General features: G+C 36.9%; 1 protein-coding gene across 3 annotated transcripts in view; it reads left to right on the top strand.

The window, feature by feature from the left end:
* The first annotated feature begins 4,111 nt into the window (after positions 1-4,111).
* The window catches only part of LOC578540 (ATP-binding cassette, sub-family G (WHITE), member 2), a 34,389-nt gene continuing 22,689 nt past the window's right edge, over positions 4,112-15,811 (top strand). Inside the window, exons 1-2 of one of the 3 annotated variants that reach the window (XM_030979028.1) lie at positions 4,112-4,471; positions 14,675-14,880. In XM_030979028.1, the coding sequence (XP_030834888.1) occupies positions 4,316-4,471; positions 14,675-14,880 (362 nt within the window). In that variant the 5' untranslated portion in view covers positions 4,112-4,315. 3 annotated transcript variants of the gene reach the window in all.

Here is a 15,811-nt window from a genome sequence, read left to right on the forward strand (position 1 = left end):
TAAGCTCCTCTCTCCCACTTGCATGTTTAATACCGAAGTTTGAAGTGAAGGTTACAGAAAGAGTTGTAATGTTATATGTTTATCGTCTGGCTCGGTTATTTATCCTTGGTTTGGTTATAGGTCAGACATCCGATATAACGCTAATAAACATCGTTTATTTTTGTTTTGTTTTCGGGATTTTTCCCCTTTTTTTGAGTATTGGAGCATTTTCAAACACTATACGTTATCTCTTGTAAAAGTCACTCTGTAATAAATGTTGCAATGTCAAAAGATTTATTTTGGTTCTGCTCTTAACATACGTGTCAGCGAAATCCATTGTGTAGAGGAGTCAACAGGTTTAGAAAGAAAAAAAGAAAGCAAAAAGGATTTGATATTCACAAGATCGTAGCCGTATTTATTGGGGGAAGTTGGCCAGGGGCAATTTCTCTAAATAGGAGTTATTAGTTTCCAAGGATATTTGCCCTGATTCAAATAAAAGTCAAGTCAAAACAAAACAGCACCAGTGGCATCAGATGCGACGAGTATAGGGTGTGACATCCCCTTATAAAAATTAATTGTTTTTTTTTCCTTCTTTCAAACCCGTTTATCCCCAAATCGTTAATGTTTTCTTTTTCTTTTCGAGGGGGGGGGGGGGGTTGGTGGTGGTAAATAATCTACTTCCTTTTTTATAATGATATGACACCCCTTCATTCAAAAAGGGTCTGAAGATGCCCCAGCAGAGTATACATCATTGACACTATCTTTAAGTTTTATTATTCGCTTGCATGTCAAGCAATCTTGATTGATTTATTTGACCAAGGAGTCTGTAGTGCATCCGTGATACAAAAACGCAGATGACGAGGTTAATAATTGATAAAATGGTGTTGCTCTGTTTGTTAATCTTTGACTGCGTTTTACACAACTTGCCTTCTTCCATTGTTATTAGGATGATACTGCCAGGACGTATACAATCCTGTTCAGTGACAATAAGCCGGTTCTGTATACATGTCCTTGCGAAAATTATATACATATACCTACGATAAACCGAGTTTCAAATTTTAACCCAAGACTAAACGCTGTACTTAAAGCCACACTGTACAACTTGTAGCCACTTGCTCCCTCTATAGAAAACAATGCCTAATTGGACCCCATGATCCTCTTTTTAAAAATGTTAATTGAGAGCTGAGTTGATGAGATAACCACCTGTCCAGTGACCTTGCAGGGTGGTCTAATCCCTTTTATAAACTAGTAGAGATGAGCTTTAACCCTCACGAAAACCAAACCCCGGCACCCTAAGCCTATTATTAATTTTGCGATAAACATAAAATGAAGACCTAGCGCTATGGTCACATTGATGCGCGCACTGAGACGCGCATTGAAACATTTTAGCTGGGCTAGCGTTTATAAAATGGCGGCCCCCATGATATGACTGTGTGAATCTTGAAGTTTGATCAGGTTGTTGTGCATGTTTTTTGTTTGGTTCTCTGCTTTATATTCATACTGTAAACACGTTCATAAAAATAGATATTTATGTTTTGAAGCTAATGGTGCATTATGTGATTTGCGATGCACTCGGTTAAGTCACAATGAACAGGATAGTGAACTCTACAAAATATCGTTCATTATCTAACTGCGTGCATATTCACTAATCCACTCGCGCATATGAACTATTTGTTTACTAAGTAATACTGATAAAGATAATGGTCACCATAATTTATACGGAGATAACGGAGTCAATAATCTTTCTTTATCAACGTCTTTTTATCTCACGGCCATCGTGGAACTTAAACGTATTTCTTATGATGTTTTTCACAAGCCGTCAAAAGGGGTGTATTGCCAAGACAGTATTGACATGTGTTATGCGTGAATTCTTCAGGAACATCCATTAATAGTTGGTGAGTATTGCATTTGATTTCAGGTTGTTCGTGTTTTATTCCAGTCTATTCAGTTTTTAATGTTTCATAATGATTGGGGTTGGGTGTCCGGAAACATATAGAGCCTTCTCTTTTGCTATATAGCTTCGGATTGAACAACAAATATTCATCAAATAGCACTTACCATCATGAATATTTGTCCTTTATAACACTGTCCAACATATTAATAAGTCTTAGAGGATTTGTGAAATACTATATAGTTGCTTGTAAACTTCTTTGTATTGCTGTTTTGAATCAACATTACTATCCGGTTACACAACCTGTCCGGATACACAACTCCGAGTATAAACAAAATTAATGTTTGATAATTTGGCACACACTTATAGAGTAAACCTTCATTAACGTTTTAAATATATTGATAACTGGTTTCATAATAATTGTTTGCATATAGTATTGCATTATCACACTAAATAGCAGGAATTTCCAGAAGTGTAAAACTCTCCACATAGGAAATAATAACTTGCACTGTTCCTACTCAATGGAGAACGTCGTATTGGAGGATGTCAAATCTGAAAGGGATCTTGGTGTTCTAATTGACAGTGAACTCACTTTTCGTCAACACATCTCTGCATCTACCCAGAAAGCCAACCAAATGCTGGGCATTATCAAGCGTGCATTTGTTAACATTGATCCAGACATATTCTTGCCTTTGTATAAGGCGTTGGTTCGTCCTCATTTGGAATACTGTAGTGTCGCTTGGAGCCCTAGGTTCATCACTGATGACAGGAGAATTGAGGCTGTGCAACGTAGAGCGACGAGGCTGTTCCCAGGTTTCAGCGTCCTATCTTACAGCGAAAGACTTAAACGGCTCAATCTCTATTCTTTACATTACCGGAGGGTAAGAGGAGACATGATCCAAGTTTTCAAGATATTTCATGGTATAGATAGACTCGATCCAGATTGTTTTTTTGTGAAATCTCAGTATCAGAGAACAAGAGGCCATTCATTGAAGTTATTCACTACTCGCTGTCGATTGAATGTCAGGAGTAACTTTTTTAGCAATCGGGTCATCCAGTCTTGGAACAGTTTACCAGAGTCTCTAGTAACTGCTACCAGCATCAGCTCATTTAAACACAGCTTGGATTCTTTTTGGTCGGACAAACACTTTGTTATAGCATATAGTCTGACATCCACGCATGCACTGATATAGACCTTTACTAATGTACCAAGTGATCTGACCGGGAAACCTACAGGATATCCTACACTCCCGTATAGATGATGATGATGATGATGATAGAATAACGTTGAAGCCGTGAAACACCAAGTATTCTGCGAGGAAGCGTAGCGACTGAACGAAAATTTTCATTTTGGCGTATTAAAACTTTGCATGTTGATGCTTTACAGAGCTTATGCAGTGTTACTTAGGTATAATGTCATCATGTTTCTTTTCTGTTGTTGTATTATTTCATTATGGGGGCACCTCGGGGCACTATAAACTCCCCCCCCCCCCCCGGCTACGCCAAGAAGTCTTGATAGAGCAAAGGTCCTTCGCTGGACAGGTATGCACGTGTTTGGTCACTGTATTTCGAGTATTATATAAAGGACTCGACCACGTGACTGCATTCCTAGACTCAACTTGGATTAACCCTCAACAGTCTCTTTATTATACCCTTTGGTTAATACAACCCTTTCAAGATTTGTTAAAGATTCTATATTTTCACCTTATACCCAATGTCTTGTTATGGTATTTTTCTAATTTAGGCCTACATTTATAAAATGTGTCAACACTATGTCTTATTTTTACAAGAAGTAGTAAAAAGTTAAGTTAGGGTCTCCAGGGTGATGTGTGTGTCCCCCCCTAAATCTGACCAAAGCTTAGCTTCGATGGTATTTAGACAGGGGAATTTGAGGTCAAAATGTGTGAACACGAATTAGAACAGCTACATGTACAACTTTTTTTTCTACCGATAGTCATTGATTTGCATGGTTGCAAAAGACCTGGATACACAACAATATAATATTAAGAAATCTCTAACATTCACCTATAGTTGGCAAATCGAGGCAAATTTGATATTCAAGCACGGATTTATTTATCAAAATTAATATTCCACAGTTGGAGTCTGCGAATATAGACTAAATAGGATCGCGTGTGAAGAGCGGGGGTATTACGTAATGCCCGAACGATCCTTTTTACTACTAATGAATACACCTGAATAGCACAATGCCACAACGTACAAAACGATCCTTTTCAGCCTTACCGCTCTTGCGAAACTAGATCTGCATCTGTTATCATTCTGTTAACCTTCTTTCACACTTCTGTGTTCAGTTTACAGTATAACTTGGGATATCTACAGTTCGACGCTGGTCTCTGAATTTATTTTCATGGTATTTGAGGACAGATTTCTTGAAGCAAATATCTATCCCGCGAACTACGTCCAAGGAATTCATTTATCATAACCAAAATGGAGGGAGAAGAGCATGAGCAGGACACGCACTTCGGGGCGACGGAGGAAACACCGACGACTGTCGCACCGAGCAGGGACCCAGAGAACGACCAGCCCGCCGTACTGGAAGTCAACCACAATGATACCGGGCCTGGGGATATGAAGATCAATATGGTATGTGTTGAATATGTGCTTTCAAATTAGTTATATCCGTTTATTCATGATGCTCACCTTTGCACAGCCGTGGGGGCAAACTGGGACTTCCACAAACTCCGTCATTTTTTTTTTGATGGAAATAGAGGCTCGCTTGGAGTTTTTTGTTGTTGTAATTTTGTCGTCTTTGAAGTAGAATTATTATTTTTGTTAAAAGTCGGAACACCATGTATCACAATCACCATCCTCCTCCTCCTCCTCCTCCTCCTCCTCCTCCTCCTTCTCCTCCTCCTTCTTCTCCTCCTCCTCCTTCTCATCCTCATCCTCATGCATCCTCATCCTCATCATCATCATCATCATCATCCTTTTAATTTAAATCTTTCCATCATCATGATTATTATGTCACCACCATGATTATGAACATCATCGGCTTAATCATCATCATCATCACCCAATTGTCATCACCACCACCACCATCATCATCATCATCATCATCATCATCATCATCATCATCATCATCATCATCAACATCATCACCCTCATAAGTTGTTATCATAATCTACATCATAACACCACCACCATGAACATCGTTATCAACATTATCATGAACACTATATTGTCATCACCAATCACTGTCGTTATCACCACCACCACCAGACCATCATTATGAATAGATTCACCACGACGTCAATCATCACATCATCATCACCATATTCATCATCACCATCGCCATCAGCAGCTTGATCATGATCGCTATCTCGGTCGTTCCACTTACACATAGTATCACCTCAAACGACCATCTGTATAATGTTTATGCATGAAAAATAAATACATTGATTTGGTTGTCATTCTCCTTTGAACATCTTTATTTGGCTACAGTAATGTTGTCATTAATCCATCATTATGTATGCCTTTGTTCCCATGTTCACCCCACTATTTCAGTTCAGGTATATTTTCTTTTAATGATCGCTCATATAATCATGATGTTAAAGTTCAGGGGGGTGTTTCACAAAGATCCTAAGTAGAACTTAACACTAAGTTTGACTTAAAAATTATGGACAGCCCTTGGAGCCTTAAAATGAAATATACTCAAAAACAGAAATTCAAGTATTTTAGACATTTTATAAATTCCACAACAAGAATATGAAATCTCCTTGATGATAGAAAATATGAATGATTTGAATAAACATTTTATGCCTTTCAAAAATATTTTTACCAAATATTTTCAAAGATGCTAATGGCTGTCCATAATTTTTAAGTCCAACTTAGAGTTAAGTTCTACTTAGAATCTTTGTGAAACACCCCCCTGGATATATATCATTGTCATAAACATTATATGATCATGCCAGCCACTACTTACTTAAAACAAACTTATGCCTATTGCAATTGCCTACGTATCTTATCGGTGTTATGCAATGAATGTCTTGACTCTCGAGAGATAAACCCTTCAGAATCAGATGTTTAATTTCGAACACATTATCACATGTAGTTACTGGTCACACGCAATGTTGTCAAAGGGCTGATCTAATTAGTTAGTCATAATGTCAGTCAGACGATTATTCAATTCGCTGTTACGTAGATATAGGGCAAAGTCCTGCCTGTTCAACCCTGCACACATATTCAAGCTTATGCAAGATTGAAAGATCGTCCCGCTTGAATGAAGTCGTCCCAACATTTGGTGACCCAATTTTTGTCTCGCCTGCGTAGCAAAAAAGCGAGACATAGGCGCCGCTTTTCCGGTGAAAGTATGTGAAAGTATAAGTTCTTAGTCAATGAAACTTGGACTATAGGGTTATCAAGTATCCCCAATCATGTGAGTAGAATTTCAGGTCACAAAGTCAAGGTCAAAGGTCATTTCAGGTCAACAGACTTGGACTATGTTGTGGCATCATCATCGAAAACTTAACCTAAGGTTAAGTTTTTGAATTTTTGATATAATTTTGAAAGTTTAAGTTCTTAGTCAATGAAACTTGGACTATAGGGTTATCAAGTATCCCCAATCATGTAAGTAGTATTTCAGGTCACTAAGTTAAGGTCAAAGGCCATTTTAGGTCAACAAACTTAGACTTTGTTGCGGCATCAACATCAAGATTTTGAATTTTTTTAGCATATTTTCAAAATTGATTGTTCAATTTCCATGAAACTTGTACCCAAGGGTTATCAAGTATCACAAATCATATGACACAAATTCCAGGTCACAAGGTCAAAGGTCAGTAGACTTGGATTATGTTTTCACAACTTAATATGAGAATTAATAATTTTTTTTATTAATTTGTTCATATATTTCATTCAAGTTATCGATCGTGGTACATTTAATAGTAAATAATTCTTTTGATGATTCTTAGGCAATATTCACTTCAAAATGTGATTATATTTAGAGGATTTCATTTTGGGGGGCCTGCTAATGGGCCACCCTGCCTATATATGCATAATGTTCCAACCTCAGTTTGTCATCATATCGAATTGCGTAATGCAGGCGAGACCGCCGAGAGCGTTTCCCTTGTTTTTTTTTCCGGCTATACTCCATCCGGGGTTTATTTCGTTACGGTTTCAATTAGGTTTTAGGTAAGGTTTAGGGTTAGGGTTAGGGGTAGTTATAGTGTAGTGTTGCGTTCAGGTATGGAGTTAAGAATTGGGTTCTTGTCTTGACGCGGAGCAATGATACTGTCGCAGGAGAAAGTGCCATTAAACGAGTCATAAGTCATCACGGTTAAAAATATACCGTGATGAGATATGCCATCAGAGTACAGTACAGGAAATAGAACCGCTACTTATTGACAAAAACGAAAATGAAAATCAGGATAATAAATGACTTTCGTTTATTTGGACTCTGAGGAAATATTACTCCCTGATAAAACAAGCAAAGAAACGAGAAATACAGAACAAAAACAACAACAAAATGTTGTCAACCAAATAAGAATATTATAAGTGTAAGACCCGGAAGCTGGGACATCCCCCCCCCCCCCCCCTTGAAGTTAGACCTGGAAGCTTGGCAGCTGGAGACGGCTTTCTTCCAGAAGTTTTGGTATTCAAGGTATTCAAGTATATAAAATATGCAATTCACTTCTTTTCCAATTTTTATACATTCGCCATATATTTATGCGAAATATAATTACTTTCTATACACTGTATGACAGTGGATTTTAACAATATTTTTATGAGTGATACGCCGTTGAAAAAAAAATGATTGGTAAAATTGAAACCAATGTCAACGCCGTCTGAAATTGGTAATTTTTGATTAAATAAAAAAAATCTGAATTTGAAGAAATTAAAGAAATTCCCTAGACCATTTTCTTATGTTAGAAATAAAAAAAACTCATTTGTCATTCAGGGCATTTTGCCCGCCTTGAAATGTTTTAAATTTTAAAGGGGATCCAATCTTCGTAGAAAGTTCATTTGTATGAAAGCACAAAAATAACGGAAACAGAATGGCTGAATATTTGTTATCATCATCATTATACAAGTATGTAACCTTCACAAAAAGTTCAACATGACATGTTTTAATTTGCAGTTCGTCCATCCACTTATCTTCACATCAAGATAATAATTGATACTTTGTCACACATATCGGGCTATACTCCAAAGTCCAAATAGCAGATGATGTTTATTAAAATCATAGTTTTGGAAAATGTATTCATTTGTTCGTATGAGCAACGCATTGCTAATGCCAGGTCCGTCATTTTGTGTAACACAAGTCTTAATTACCAAATTACAAAACGGACCTATTCTTTAAAGGTAAAGACCAGTATTGGAAACGCCCCAATTTCAAAAAAATTAAATGGAAGCTCTCATTACCAATCATGTGAAAGAATATGTTTTGACTAATACATGATGATAAAAAATTTGCCGGGAAACCGCCTACTAATTCATATATTTGGTAAATTTGTTTCTCTCATGGTCTGTGAGAGATATAGGGTAGTCCCATATACATCTTTCTGTGTATAGTGCTTGTAACTTTACGAAGAATGGGCCAAATTCCTTATCATTTTGATGATTCCAGAACCTTGCAGATGCTAGATGCTAGATGATCAACCTTTTCTGATCGATTCCACAACGTTTCTTTCACAATGCAATCGCATGACCATAACTGGTCTTTACCTTTAAGTAGGTACAAGGGTTAAAATATTGCGATTTTAAGATATCAGGATAATTTTTATAACTGCAGTGGTCATCAGTAGCCTGGTTATATACAAGATAGCAATTGTATCATCTGGCACTACAAATTATCATAGCAATCTTATCAATTATTATGTTATTATTATCTGGTTGAAATGCTGTTATATATCTATGTATTCTATGTTCTGATACAACGTAAATGTATGTATGTAAAAAAAAAAATGTAGAGAATTCTACGAATAATTATGCGTTATATGACCACTTCACATTATTATTTTTTTTAATTATCTACGGCTAGCAAAAGTCAGAAAGCAGAAAGCTTTCAGGCCTGATAATTACCCAATTTAAATCGGTTTCCGATTATTATTACATTTTCTATTTTTTTTTTTTTCTAATCATGATTTTTTTTCCCCAAAAAAATAGACAGCCCCTGAGATCGATGTAAATCCGGTTAAAAATTGCCGTTTTTCCATGACTTGCTTGAACGCCTTGCTTAAGCGCTCGGATTTAAAGAGAAGGATGAGTTCTGGGAAAAGTTCTGGAAAGTTCTGGGTGAAAAATAATTGTGAGCATTATCATTCTTCTTATGCAAGTGTGTAAGAACATCAGATAAGACATGTTCCCTGAAAAGCATGGCTCCTCAAATGCCTTTATATTCTAAATATGTCATGTAACTCGTAAAACTTGGGGGGGGGGGTAGATTTTTTACGCCACGTGTTCGTGTAGTCCCGTATATCTTTCTGTGTACAGTGTTTGTAACTTAACCAAGACTTGGCCAAATTTCTTATCATTTTGATGATTCCAGAACCTTGCAATACACACAAATTCTTATATGCTAGATGATCAACCTTTTCGGTCGATTTCACACCGTTTCTTTCACTATGCAATCGCATGACCAGAACTCAACTTCATCTTTAAAGAACCTTTAAAAAAAAAATCATCTTTGGAACTCTCACTAAAACCTTCTTTTTTTAGCGCTCACTTTCACCCCTGCCTTTGTAGTTTTGTTAGCCGATCAGTGGCAGATTAAGAATTCTCTTGCGGGGGGGGGGGGGGGGGGGGGCACACTAGTAGACAAAATATGTCCGACAAACAAAAAGAAAGACAGAGAGATAGAAAGAAATAGAGAGAGAGGGGAGGGGGAGAGGAGTGAAATAGACCCCAAAATAAAAGAACTAAAGATAACGAAGTTTTACGTCTATTTTAGTTTAAAATCTCTGCCCCACCCCCTCCCATTTCCGATAAGGGTTATCATTTTGTCAGTGATATTTTTTAGGAGCATTTTAGCCATAATTTCGGCTTAGAGGAAGGGGAGGGCCTTAGACATTATAATGCCTCATTTATGTGCCGGGGTGGGGGGGGGGGGGCAAGGTCAATGCCCCCTTGCCGCTTGAATCTGCCTATGTTTTACTGGGTATATGAGATCGCACATGAAACCAAATCCATTATTTCTGATTTATTTGATCAAGGTCACGCAATAGGTGAAACTGTGTTTTTCTTGGTGCACCTGAGACCCAATGAACTTGAACATTCGATTTCAGTATCCAATAAAACAGGAGTAACAATGGGATATACTTTGCATGCAGTAAATATGATAGCCTTAAAGGTTTAGACCAGTTTTGGAAACGCCCCCCCCCCCCCCACCTTCTCAAAAAATGAAATGGAAGCTCTTATTACCAATCATGTGAAAGAATATAATATGACTAATACGTGATGATACAAATTTTGCCGGGAAACCGCCTACTAATTGATAATTGTGTATTTGGTAAATTATCATATCTATCCGGCCTGGATAGATATCGCATAGTCTCATATACATCTTTTTGTGTACAGTGCTTGTAACTTTACCAAGATTGGGCTAAATTTCTTTTCATTTTGATGATTCCAGAACCTTGCAGTACACACCAATACTTATGCTAGATGATCAACCATTTCTGATTGATTCCACATCGTTTATTTCACGGTGCATGCGAACGCATGACCAGAACTTTTTTTTTTTTTTTTTTTTTTTTTTTTTTTTTTTTTATTTTACCAGATTTGTTTTCTTCTTCCCTCTTTTATCCTGATTTTTACCGATTTCCCCATTATTTTCTCTAATCTTCCCTATTTTGCCCTATTTTTGCCCCAATTTTCTTACTCGAAAGGGGGGAATGTTGTTAGATGCCATTTTTTCCCCGCGAATCCTCTTCTCTTTTTTTTTACTCAAGGGGGGCGTGGTTGAGGGGAAAACAAAAAAACTTTTTTTTTTAGTGCTCACTATCACCCCTGATAATATAATTTCGAAATGTGCTACTAAATTGTGAAAATGTACTCTGTCAGCAACATAAAAGTCAAATACGATGCCCCACGAAACACTCGTTTATCAATAATTAAAAAAAAGAAGTAAAAGACCCATTCGTTCATTTTATAGTTTTTTCTTGCCTTTTTAGATGTTGACAGCACTGAATAAGTCCAAATATTTCATCTGATGTTGCGCCAGCTAGCGTCGAAGGTTCTACAACATTTTTTTTTTGCAAGGAAGAAAGTTAGTTAGCGTTGACGAAATTTGAAGAAGAAGAAGAAGAAGAAGAAGAAGAAGAAGAAGAAGAAGAAGAAGAAGAAGAAGAAGAAGAAGAAGAAGAAGAAGAAGAAGAAGAAGAAGAAGAAGAAGAAGAAGAAGAAGAAGAAGAAGAAGAAGAAGAAGAAGAAGAAGAAGAAGAAGAAGAAGAAGAAGAAGAAGAAGAAGAAAGAAGAAGAAGAAGAAGAAGAAAAAAAGAAGAAGAAGAAGAAGAAGAAGAAGAAAGAGGTGGTGGAGGAGAGGAGAATGATTGTTTGAGCATGGTTTAAGCCAGGCTTGACCGATCTTTCCAAAGACGAAGCTTAGAAAAGTAACAATACAATTAAACGTCCACGTCATACAAACCATTAGACTATTTTGTTTCCAATCTTGAAACTTAAAAATTCACTCAGTGCGTATTGTTTGAAGGGTCTTATGAATGATTTCTTTCCATTTTACATTACCCTTCTTCTTCGTCATTACTCTTCTCTAAAAAAAAAAGTCATTGGGAACATGTCGGACAACCACCCTCTGGACTACATCCGGAAGCCCGGACCCCCGTAGAATGACCAGGACGAGTGTCACGTGCGATTAATTGCTTGAGTGAATTAACTCATTAATCTAGTATAGGCTACGTACCAACCCTGAATAATAATACCAAAGTATTCCAGAAATATATTTTAGTATTCAATTTAATGCAACTCAAATAGAACGCATCATATCAGTGTCGTTTACAAAATAATCAGTAATTGCAAATATAATACAGGCGTTTAAACCCGGTGGGGGGGGGGGGGGGACTCAGATTTGGTTTGAACGGGGGTGTGTCGATGAAGCCTCAAAACCCCTATCCATTGGGGGTCATTTGGGGTCATTTTTCACAATTTGCGACCTATTTTTAATGTTTTTTGGGTTAAAAGTGGGACCCATGTTTAGGGATATTTGTAAAAAAGTGACCCATGAGAGCAGCATACCCCCGTATGTCCTAATATGTGAGTAAACCCCCCCCCCCCCTACCTCCGGGCATTCAAAACTAGACTTCAGTAACATCCTGATATGAAGTTTAAATTAATGTTTGTCTTCTCCGAGTTCATGAGAGCATGCATGGATCAAATACTATAGTTCTGTAGATTTAAAATTTATACTTAGACTTATCGATTGATCGCTCTGAGCGAAAGAACGAGAACACCTGTCGTGTGAACATGACGGGGTTCCCATCCAGGCGGCGACCAATGAACTAGAACTCGAACTCACGCGGATCCCTATTCCGTAGTACAGGCCAATGGTTCATGAACCAGCCAATTTCGCATATTGTTTTTGAAATACAAAGGTTTGTGTATTGCGAGCCTGAGCCCGAGGAGGCAAAAACAAGTTAGCTCTAACGTAACGTTAGTTGTGACAATATTACATTGACCTGGATTATTTCTTCAGCTAATTTGGGATTTCTATAATAATAGCGAACATGTCGGAGACGGTAAGCGGGTGTTTTATTTATACTTTTGTATGTTTTGAGTCTTGGGTTCAACTCCTATCTAAAATCCGCCCGGGGATCGGAGTTCCAATATTTGCAGAGACAGATTTCCAAAGTTGATCAGTGCGTTTCCTAGACTGATGTAGCGGTGGCCGCGCCGAAGATGCATGATGAGCGAGTTTAGAGAGTTTGTTTATGATAGAAACTTAGAAAGGGGTGTTATAAACGGTACTCTTATTATGATTTATTTCATTTTAGACTTTATTCAATGAGAGGTGGAAAAGATCCTATATCGGATCTGGGCCCCATCTTATTCTTATAAAGAGTTCCGATTGATTTGGAATTTGGATCAATCTTAAGTTTTCCAATAAATCGTAAGTTTGCAGTCTCCTATATGTGCATTGCATTGCGATTTATATCAACTCTTTATAAGACGGGGGCCTGTAGGCCTACATAGTGTTGATCGTCTGGAAAAAATGTAGGGGGCGGGGCGGAGCAGGGCCGTAGGGGAGGGGGGGGGGGGGTAAATTTTTAACAATTCCAAATCCTCTATTTCCTGTTGTTTTGTCAATATGCCTGCCTCACTCATACTAGTTTTGACATGATAATTAGTATTCGTTTAGCATTTCTTTTTATTATCATCATTGTTATTATTACATGTATTGTTATTATATTTTTTATTTTTTACTATTACTATTATTATCATAATTATCAGTATTACTATTATTATTATTATTATTTTTATCATTTGATTTTTTAAAATGTTGTTGTAACTTGTTACTATTATTATTATTACTGTAATTGATATAATCTTTGTCATCATCATCATCATCATCACCTTCACCTTTATCATTCTCATTTGTCGGTTTTTATCAAAATCTGTATTATCATTAGGCATATATGTTCATTGTTTTTTTCCATAATCCCATACATGTAATTTATCATTACATGATCATACAGACTCGGAGCCAGAAGTGTTAATTTGGTGTTAAAGTACATTTAATATAATATGAGATTATGAGTTAACACCCTTCTGAATTGAGATAGATGAGATGTGTTTTGGAGCCATGATTATAATGCCTTATCAAATTTATTAATCATAATACTATCTAACAGAATTTTTTATTTTTTATTCATTACAAATATATATAGATGTATGAACACAAAAATACTTTCTTAAAATGTGGTTCACTTTTTCGTCCTCCATAGACCACTTTGGTGCATGCGAATATTTGAATTTTGTTTGGGGGTCGGTTTTTGTCCCAAAATAGAACTTAACATCAGTAGGCTATTGTAATGTAATCAAATTTGTACATGTTTTTAAGTGTCTCGTTACAAATCATTGTAAGCCTGTTCGCAGTCAGAATGTACAATGTGTTATATTTTATTTCTCAGGAATTTTAAGGAACCTGCATTGATATAAATTTACTTACTGGTACACTTTTCGAACTTTTTTTTTTTTTTTGGGGGGGGGGGGTGGGGTTGGTTCAGCGCAAAATGACTTTCACTTTAATCGCTTTCCGGTCTTATGATCATATTGTGTAAAGGCTGAGAGTTGTTCTGTCATCTTAACGACAACTTAATGACAGGCAATAATTTATGTACATCATGAGATCCGGTTCATGCCATGAAAATACACCCACAAATTAAAAAAATCTTTAAGAGAATATTTTATAATAAATTTGGACTAATTACTCTTGAAGTTGTCCTATGACCATTTTATCATGGTATAGAAAGAGAAAATGGAAGAAGTCGAGTGACATGATTCACTGACAGACAATGAAATCTAATCAAAGATGTATCTTGCTCCAGATAGCAAACTGCTTCAAATACTTATGATATTTTCAAGTACCGGTACAGCTGTATCACTTTTGGTTTTATTGGGTGAAATATATTTCATTGTTTTTTTGTTAATATTTTTATTAATGGTTTTTCATTTACATTTACATGTAGTTGTTGTTGTTCTTATTATGATTATTATTACTATTGATTTTATTATTATAATGAAAAGAAATTTTTCCAACCTGGCAGATATTACTGTCTACTTGTAAGCAACACTATCATTTATTCATTAATTAATATAATAAAAACTTGATGTTTTCAGGATCCAGTACTCTCTGACCCAGAGAAGCACAAGCTAGGATACGGCAGCGTGACGAATGGACATTCGAGTCACACCAAGGTCCATCCATCCTTTGCCAGGAGTACCTCCATTGATGGATCAGTAGTGTCCTTTCACGCCATCACCTACACGGTCAAGACCAAAGAGAATCGCAAGAAAGTGACAAAGACTATCCTCACAGACGTCAAGTAAGTGATACTCATCTGATTTTTAGTTTCTCAAATGGGATGGGGTTAGGGAAGGGGAGACTTTGAGGGACAGATGACGTTTTCCTCTAACGATCAGGTTAAGAGTGGCCTTTCAAAGCATCACCTAGACAGTCCAGACAAAAGAGAATCGCAAAGAGAGTAAGTGATATCAAGTAGACGGTCACAATCGATGGTTCAGTATTGTCCTTTGAATGATATCAAGTAGACAGTCACAATCGATGGTTCAGTATTGTCCTTTGAATGATATCAAGTAGATAGTCACAATCGATGGTTCAGTATTGTCCTTTGGTGATATCAAGAAGACAGTCACAATCGATGGTTCAGTATTGTCCTTTGAATGATATCAAGTAGACAGTCACAATCGATGGTTCAGTATTGTCCTTTGAATGATATCAAGTAGATGGTCACAATCGATGGTTCAGTATTGTCCTTTGAATGATATCAAGTAGACAGTCACAATTGATGGTTCAGTAGTGTCCTTTGGTGATATCAAGAAGATGGTCACAATTGATGGTTCAGTAGTGTCCTTTGGTGATATCAAGAAGACGGTCACAATTGATGGTTCAGTAGTGTCCTTTGGTGATATCAAGAAGACGGTCACAATTGATGGTTCAGTAATGTCCTTTGGTGATATCAAGAAGATGGTCACAATTGATGGTTCAGTAGTGTCCTTTGGTGATATCAAGAAGACGGTCACAATTGATGGTTCAGTAGTGTCCTTTGGTGATATCAAGAAGACGGTCACAATTGATGGTTCAGTAGTGTCCTTTGGTGATATCAAGAAGACGGTCACAATTGATGGTTCAGTAGTGTCCTTTGGTGATATCAAGAAGACGGTCACAATTGATGGTTCAGTAGTGTCCTTTGGTGATATCAAGAAGATGGTCACAATTGATGGTTCAGTAGTGTC

Source organism: Strongylocentrotus purpuratus, unplaced genomic scaffold (assembly GCF_000002235.5).
Source record: "Strongylocentrotus purpuratus isolate Spur 01 unplaced genomic scaffold, Spur_5.0 spur5_scaffold_10, whole genome shotgun sequence".
Lineage (NCBI taxonomy): Eukaryota > Metazoa > Echinodermata > Echinoidea > Camarodonta > Strongylocentrotidae > Strongylocentrotus > Strongylocentrotus purpuratus.